This window comes from Vespa mandarinia, chromosome 3 (genome assembly GCF_050613455.1).
Source record: "Vespa mandarinia isolate Hongniang chromosome 3, ASM5061345v1, whole genome shotgun sequence".
Taxonomy (NCBI): domain Eukaryota; kingdom Metazoa; phylum Arthropoda; class Insecta; order Hymenoptera; family Vespidae; genus Vespa; species Vespa mandarinia.
This window is the reverse complement of record NC_140812.1, coordinates 6,809,223-6,817,664: the sequence shown is the minus strand read 5'-3', so window position 1 is coordinate 6,817,664 and position 8,442 is coordinate 6,809,223. Positions and strand designations below refer to the sequence as shown.

General features: G+C 36.3%; 1 protein-coding gene and 3 non-coding genes across 4 annotated transcripts; 1 reads left to right on the top strand and 3 right to left on the bottom strand.

The window, feature by feature from the left end:
* The first annotated feature begins 231 nt into the window (after positions 1-231).
* serp (chitin deacetylase-like protein serp) lies at positions 232-3,199 on the top strand. The gene is made up of 5 exons (XM_035884226.2): positions 232-374; positions 1,129-1,527; positions 1,618-1,939; positions 2,043-2,342; positions 2,426-3,199. Exons 1-5 carry the CDS (start codon positions 323-325, stop codon positions 2,955-2,957), a joined length of 1,605 nt encoding a protein of 534 aa, XP_035740119.1. The 5' UTR covers positions 232-322; the 3' UTR covers positions 2,958-3,199.
* Positions 3,200-7,228: 4,029 nt separating this feature from the next.
* On the bottom strand, positions 7,229-7,321 carry TRNAY-GUA (transfer RNA tyrosine (anticodon GUA)). Its single transcript has 2 exons — positions 7,285-7,321; positions 7,229-7,264 (listed from the first exon to the last, which is right to left on the bottom strand). It is a non-coding gene; the product is annotated as a tRNA-Tyr (tRNA).
* Positions 7,322-7,431: 110 nt separating this feature from the next.
* On the bottom strand, positions 7,432-7,537 carry TRNAY-GUA (transfer RNA tyrosine (anticodon GUA)). Its single transcript has 2 exons — positions 7,501-7,537; positions 7,432-7,467 (listed from the first exon to the last, which is right to left on the bottom strand). It is a non-coding gene; the product is annotated as a tRNA-Tyr (tRNA).
* Positions 7,538-7,630: 93 nt separating this feature from the next.
* TRNAY-GUA (transfer RNA tyrosine (anticodon GUA)) lies at positions 7,631-7,735 on the bottom strand. Its single transcript has 2 exons — positions 7,699-7,735; positions 7,631-7,666 (listed from the first exon to the last, which is right to left on the bottom strand). It is a non-coding gene; the product is annotated as a tRNA-Tyr (tRNA).
* Between the last annotated feature and the right edge of the window lie 707 nt (positions 7,736-8,442).

The following is an 8,442-nucleotide window of genomic DNA, read 5'->3' as shown; positions in this document are numbered from 1 at the left end:
CCGCGAGCGCCTCTAACAAACGTTTATTCCAATCCAAAACATCTTCAAATATCCCTCCTTTAACCTATTGATATCCTCAAGAATCATCAAACCAGAAGTGACCATCTTCAATCGAATCTAAGAAAACATTCATTATTCGCAACCCTCTCCTCCTCCAATTACTTCATTTCCGAAGTGATCGTGGCAGACAACAACAATAAAAGACAGAAAAACAAGAGGAAAGACAAATAGAATACAGAAGAAACGAAGGTGATAAAAGCTTGTGAAACGAAAGGACAAGGTTTTCCCCAGGAAGAATTTTACTGTGCTTTAGAGTTCGAGGATGAGGTCCTCGTTGGTTCTGTTCTTCGCAGTGGCAGTCTTCGCTTATGCCGGTGAGTTTGAATCGTCGATCAATGTGATTCGTGATAAACAAATAGGATCGATTTTTGATTAAGTAGACTAATTTAGGATGACGAACATCTGTTTGCTCGATCGGTGAATAGATTAATACTTTTAAGCAACGATAGATAGTCGGACGATTGTAAAACGTTAACTCGTTCACGATTTTCACTATTACCTTTTCGAAAGTTAACCATTTCTACGGGGAATATTGAGGAAACACTGACGCGAAACGCATCGTTTGGATTCAAAATGGCGGAAATAAGTATAGGAGTCAGTACCCTCTTTGAATTTCCCTGCACTTCGACGAAGTGACGCGTTCGAGCACTTTCCTGATCGCTCGCTCGGACTTTCCGGCTTCAATCGAGAACTCGAAAGCGAGAGAAAATATCTCGACGCGAATTCTGGCGAGTACAAGACGTTAAGTTGCATAAGAGATTAGAGCGTGAAAGCCTCGGTCGGTCCCGGATGGGTGACGTCACTGCCGTGCCCTGCCGTCTGAAAAAGCAGCAGTGGGGGACAACTTTCCCCGTTTGTCGCTTTGCCGTACGAGCTATACTCGAGAACTCGTGGAACCAAAAACGCGTAAAACGCGATACGTTCACCGTGGAAGGTCGCTTTACTTTCGGTTACGATCGAAACATTCTCACAAGGATTTTTCTAACGATTGTTATCATTATCGAAATACCTTAACCTTGAAATATCTTCGTAATAACGAACAAACGTTATTAATACCTCTATCTTTAGAGGGCTTCACTCGAGTGAAGAGACAGGAAGACAAAAAGGAAGAGAGTTTTGAAAACGAAATCTGCAAAGAAAAGGAGGCTGGAGAATGGTTCAGATTGGTAGCAGGCGAGGGCGACAACTGTCGGGACGTTATTCAATGCACGAGTTCCGGTCTCCAAGCTATACGATGTCCGGCTGGTCTTTACTTCGACATCGAGAAGCAAACATGCGATTGGAAGGACTCGGTGAATAACTGCAAGCTTAAAAATAAGGAGAGGAAATCGAAGCCGCTTCTCTACACCGAGGAACCTCTCTGCCAAGATGGATACTTGGCCTGTGCCGATCAATCCTGTATAGAGAGAGGATTGTTCTGTAACGGCGAAAAGGATTGTACCGATGGATCCGACGAAAATATTTGTGGTAAGCCTAAGTACTCGATTCTCTAATTAAACTGTTTTCTAACGGATCGAACGATGATCCTACGTCATTAATTTTTCATTCTTATCACAGACATGGACAACGATCCGAACAGCGCGCCTCCTTGTGACCCTGCCGTCTGCGTACTTCCCGATTGTTTCTGTTCCGAAGATGGAACAAGCATACCCGGTGATCTTCCGGCCAAGGACGTGCCGCAGATGATTACGATAACCTTCGACGATGCCATCAATAATAACAATATCGGTCTCTACAAAGAGATCTTCAACGGAAAACGCAAGAATCCTAATGGTTGCGACATCAAGGCTACCTTCTTCGTCTCTCACAAGTACACTAATTACTCGGCCGTGCAAGAGATGCACAGGAAAGGCCATGAGATTGCAGTACACTCGATCTCGTAAGCAAAAATACTTTTTCTAACCAACGACGATGCACGTTATAGTATCACCTGTAACTCGATGACCCCGATTGATTGCTAATAATTCTTTTTATTTTTTTAGTCACAACGATAACGAGCGCTTCTGGTCTAACGCTACGGTTGACGAATGGGCTAAAGAAATGGCTGGTATGAGAGTCATCGTCGAGAAGTTCGCCAACATAACTGACAATACCGTCGTTGGTGTCAGGGCACCGTATCTTCGAGTAGGTGGCAACAATCAGTTCACGATGATGGAAGAACAATCCTTCTTATACGATTCAACGATCACCGCGGCACTGAATAATCCACCACTCTGGCCTTACACTATGTACTTCAGGATGCCTCATCGTTGTCATGGAAATCTTCAGCATTGTCCGACGAGGTGAATTTTATATTTTATGAAAAATGATAACTTAAAAAAACAAAGGTAATAACAGAAAATATAATGAGTAAATGTTTATTCAGATCGCATGCTGTTTGGGAAATGGTGATGAACGAATTGGATCGTCGCGAGGACCCACAGAACGATGAATATCTTCCGGGATGCGCTATGGTCGACTCTTGCAGCAACATCTTGACCGGCGATCAATTCTTGGACTTCCTTAATCACAATTTCAATCGTCACTATCAACAAAACCGCGCGCCTCTTGGTCTCTATTTCCATGCTGCCTGGTTAAAGAATAATCCTGAATTTCTTGACGCTTTTCTTTATTGGATCGATGACATATTGGAAAATCAAAAAGACGTTTACTTCGTAACGATGACTCAAGTGATCCAATGGATCCAAAACCCTCGTACTATCTCAGAATCTAAAAACTTCGAGTCTTGGAAAGAGAAGTGTGTCGTCGATGGACCACCAGCTTGTTGGGTTCCGCATACTTGTAAATTGACCGCGAAAGACATCCCTGGGGAGACAATAAATCTTCAGACCTGCGTACGTTGTCCCAACAACTACCCCTGGATCGATGACCCCACAGGCGATGGTTTCTACTTGTAAACGAGTATCGTTTCCTCGTTCCTTCTTCTCGTCTAAGTCAATTCTTCTATCCCTTTCTTACGTTCGTCCCTACATATCCGTCCTAATTAGCTCGTTCCACATCGAATGTGCCTTGCCCTTTCCGAATTTCGTGATGGAACGTGTGGCATCTGGACGATCGCCGACTGACATCCCTGCGTGTTGAGACTCCTACTCCAAGATCAAACAATCACGAGATCATAATAATCGATTAACGATTGTAACATGGAATTCTTTTCAAAATCTCAGAAGAAAGAAAGAGATAAAGATAAAGATAGAGATGGTATCATCGAGAGAGATTAATCATCTTTCGATCGGCTACATTTTTTAATGCGCGCCAGCGTCAGAGATCTGTGATAAATCCTCGAACTCGTGTCCTTGAGATTTTTGGAAAGACCAAGACCAGGATATATAAAAGACGGCGACGAAGACAATGACGAGAGTATTTGCGGAATTCCAGCCACGTCGGCGACGCTAACATAATTTCTTTCCTCCCACCCTTCTTCTTGTTCTTCTTTTTGTCCACTTATCCAATATCCCAACCTCAGCGTCTTTCATAGTCTTGAAGAGAAACTGCGGACCCATTAAAACAGTTGGGCTCTACGGCAACGCTCGATGTATAATATAATAAGACGCACGTCCTTGTCTTTTCCTAAGAAATCCTTTATTTTCTTTATTCACTTCTCCCATCTTACATCTTTCGGAGAGAAGACCCACCCCCTTTCACTCTTTTTAATGGAACATCCTTACATTTTTCTAAGGGTCGACCAGATTATATATATACATATATATATATACATATGTATGTATATATATATAAATATTAAATATTATTGCGTATGTATATTTTTAAAGAAATAAGTGATAGTACCAACATCGTATACAAAAGAATAAACCTTTAATAAAAGATCCCGATAAATTTGAATGAGTCTACTTGCCGTCTCAACCCTTTCCCTTCGATACTTAGGCAAAACGCACGTGAGTGGATAAGGTCACCAACCAGCCTCGGCCTTAATTCCATCCTCCTGGTCAAAGAATAAATCGTATTAAGATCAAGGCCATTCTCTAACTAGGATGACTTATTAAAAATTGAAAATCACTTACGATCGCGGTTAGTAGGTAGTATTTGAAAAAAATTTCAATGAACTTTTTTTCTTTATTAAAGATACTTACGAAACAATAATTTTATCATTTGAATTCGCCCACGATTAAATAGAGATTAATAAGAATTCTAATGAATAAAATCCACGATAGAAACTCATTTCTTCGAGTTAAAAATATTATGCTCGATCATCGGCCAAGATTACCTCTCTTTTTTTTAAGTAGATAACTACCCACGATACATCTTATTATATTCTAAAATAAGATGTCTAATAAAGTAATTAATTATAATTATAATTATATTTTTATGAAATGAGTTACACATCATGTTGCGAAACCGGAGGAGTACAACATTCATTTGAACTCGCTTAAGACCGAGGATACCATGAATGCTTACATTACGCATTCCACAGAGATACTTGCATTCGTCTATCCTTAACAGCAACTATTTATTATTGTAATGTAGTACGCAAGGCACTACGGCACTTGTTATTACAATCTCTGAAAGTTGTCAAGTTATGGCTAATAAATGAACGTCTTAATAATCGATCATAACGTAAGAAATCAAAGCGTCTAGTCGTAGTTGTAAAACTCCTTATGTGGATAGAAAGGATAATCGTTGGTTCATCCGTATGGAATTCCATCACTCTCCATGCGAAGAGAAGAGATAGTTAAAGACAGAGAGAGAGAGAGAGAGAGAGAGAGAGAGAGAGAGAGAGAGAGAGAGAGAAAGACAAAGAGAAAGAGAGAGAGAGAGACAAAGAGAAAGAGAGAGAGAGAGAGAGAGTGGGAGAAAGAAAGAGAGAGTGAGAGGGAGATGACAGTGCGGATGAAGGTAGGACGAGAGAAAAAAATATCCGAGTAACTTCGTGAAATACCAACCAGCCGACACTGCTATGTAGTCTCACCAACGACGATTGCATTCCAATGCAGCCTTTCTTCTTTCGATCCTTTAAGCGCCATTTCCACATACAGGACACAAATAAGGTGTCTTTTAACATCCAACATTTTTTTTAAGTCTTCGCACGCGACCGACCCCGTTTTGTATGGTTCTATGTAACTTTGTAATTCTTTTGATCATCAATGTGAAAGAAAAAGAGAGGGAAAAAGAAGAGATAGAAAATTGTCTATCTAATATCTCTTGAATATATTTTACATATATATATATATATATATATATATATATGTATATATATATAATAAATGACAAGAGAGATGTAATAAACCTATATGATCATCTTCTCATCAATGCTAGCCATCCCGTGATACTCTCGTAATAGAAAGTTTCTCTCCGCGAAGTAGCGTTCTTCCGTTCGCACGCACTTACGTGACCATTGCAAATCGATTTTTCTTATCTCGTGCAAATGTGACATCCTACCCACGATGAAATTCCTTTCATGAGCCGACGCATAAATTTCATAACGTTATTCATTTTGCATCTCGATTGAATAGAAGCGGTAGTCATATTCCCTTTCTTTCGATCATTTTATATATGATATGATAATACAACTTTCTCATCTTTATTTGTTAATTAATAATACATAGAATTCACGTTAAGTTTCATTATATTTATAATTAATTGTAATATTCCCATTAAATAATTTTTCCAAGAGAAACTTATGCATGACTCGATGATTCGAATATTATTATTCGAATCAACTACGAATATGAAAAATAGCGAGCTAACGAAGCTCTCGCGGTATAGTCGGAGCAATGGTTACGGTTGGACCTGAAAATCTCGCGCAAGCGAAAGTAGAGAAAGCTGACTATCTTGGTATAACGGCAAGGCCGTTCCCGGTTATAAGTCGAAAGGCGCGTTCGAAGCCACTCGAGATGCCAAAGAGATCACGTGCGATGATCTGTTCTCATGCACCATCATTTATTGATTCTTCTTCTCTCATTTTATTGTTCACTTAGAACAAATTCGATTCTTTAAAATTCATCCGTAACCTTTCACAAAAGGGATATATTTAAAGGCTCGTATGTACTTAGAAAGTTAAAAAAAAAAAAAGAAAAAAGATTTTTCAAAAATATTTTTATCCGATAATATTATTCTTTCAAAATATTCATTAGGAAATTTTAAAAATTGACGAAGTTACAATTGACCCCGCCAAATTCGACATTAATAATGTATCTTAAATTTCAATAGCTGTTTTCTCAAAACTATTGTTATATGGAAACTACTGAAACGATTTCAAAATTGGTATGATTATTTTTCCATACGGAAATTTTTTTAAGGCTCGTAGATCTTTTTTAATCGTTAAAAAATAATGGAAATTTTTTATCAAAAATCATATGGTAAATTTGATCACTCAAGTTTTTTTTATTAAATACAAATATTAAACATCGTCTTTGTGAAGGACTGATTTTTTAATATATTTTAACAGCTTTTTGCTTGTTTTCATTTTTTGATAATACACAAAGAAGATTTTATTCTTATCGCAAAAGCCACAAATACAACTCTGCTTGGTTAAATATCGATTCCTCTAACAAGAGAACAGATAGTTTTAATTTTTTTTTTTTTTAAATATATTCCTCAAAATATGAACTATTAGAAATATTTAATATTTTGTTATTAATGAAATAAATTTTTAAAAAATCATAAAAATTGTCTTTCATATAGGTATATTTAACCTCTTAAAAAGCAATTGAGATCGAGGCAAATAATTTTCAATAATTACGTATGCATCTAAGATGCTACGTCGACATTCGTTGTGTCCCAGTCAAAATGTATGCCGGTGAAATTGACATTCTACTAGGTCAGTGGGTGACTGAAGTTACCTTTTATAGAAATTATAAAGGACAATTATAATATATTATATCTCTCCCCTTCTATAATCTTCATTTTTTGTCAAATTATACGAATAGACCACATGTATATTTACTTTATCTTTCAAACAGCCTCTATCTTATTGATTGAAAAAACAAATTTTATCATTTAAAAATATAATAATATTATATTTATATAATATATTAATAAGACTTATAGAATTAAATGAATATGACCATCGTGATTCTGTCTTTTGTAAAACAGTATAGATAATGAATATTTTATTAAAAAAATAAAAAAAATGAAAAATTGGAATAATATCAACAAAATAAAATTATTCCTAAACTAAGAGAGAACAAAATTTAAAAAAAAAAAATAAGTTTCCTTCGAGCCGGATTTGAACCAGCGACCTATGGATGTCCAATATCGATTAACCAACTACAGTCCACCGCTCTACCAACTGAGCTATCGAAGGCTTATGATTTCTGGTTGTAAGTTGACACATCATATGCAACGTTAACAATGTATAAAATAAAATAAAAAGAAATAATATAATTATTGTTTTGTAAGATAAAGAAAAAAATATCCTTCGAGCCGGATTTGAACCAGCGACCTATGGATTTCCATGCACACTTTATATATAAATTATATCGACTACAGTCCACCGCTCTACCAACTGAGCTATCGAAGGCTTATGATTATTCGATTTCATTCGTCTGTATTTTATTACAGAGAAGTAAAATAAAATATATATTTTTTTATGATTTAAATAAGAAAAATAATATCCTTCGAGCCAGACTCGAACCAGCGACCTGTGGATGCCTGTTCTAACACAAATATTGATTTTTCCAACTACAGTCCACCGCTCTACCAACTGAGCTATCGAAGGCTTGTTTATTAAACAGTTATTTCACCCCTAAGCCAGCATCTATGTTAAAATTAAAATAAATAAAAATGATTATATACTTACGCATTTTATTTCAAAATGTTTCTTCGAACTTTAATTCAAGCCAATGCAATGGATGTCTAATTATTATATATATATAATAATTTACTACATTCCACTGTTCTATCAAATGAACTATCGAAGAATGTTGTACAATTAATTTGATTTACTTCTCATTTTTGATTCATCAATTGGAGAACAGAATTCATGTATTCAACGTCTTAAGGATAAATTATATGAAATAACGATATCTTTAACGGCAATAGCATGAGTAATATCCTTTTCTTTTTTTTTTCCCCCATTTATACGATGTAATAATCGACAGAAATATAACGATTTTCATTTTGCTACCCGACATTTAACACAAAGTTCGTTCCACCTGGCCGAACATAAGTTCTCTTTTCACTGCACCTAATACAATAATACGATTGTCGAGCTCACTCGTGTAAAGTAACCACAAGAATGACCATTGCATCCGCTTCTCGGACTTAATGGAAAATAAATTACATGTGGGAAAAACAATTAGTTAAACATGTTTATAAATAAGTAAAATTTAAAAGATGAGATACACCAACGATCATTTTAATTAATATAGATACAAACTAAAAGGATTACAGTTTAAGACGTCAGTTATAACAAAAAAGAAAAAA

What these genes read in the sequence shown, in the direction of transcription:
- serp (XM_035884226.2), top strand. Translation starts at nt 323, where the DNA reads ATGAGGTCCTCGTTGGTTCTGTTCTTCGCAGTGGCAGTCTTCGCTTAT. An exon ending in ATTGCAGTACACTCGATCTC is followed by an intron (nt 1,940 to 2,042) that starts GTAAGCAAAAAT and finishes TTATTTTTTTAG; the next exon opens with TCACAACGATAACGAGCGCT. An exon ending in CTTCAGCATTGTCCGACGAG is followed by an intron (nt 2,343 to 2,425) that starts GTGAATTTTATA and finishes ATGTTTATTCAG; the next exon opens with ATCGCATGCTGTTTGGGAAA.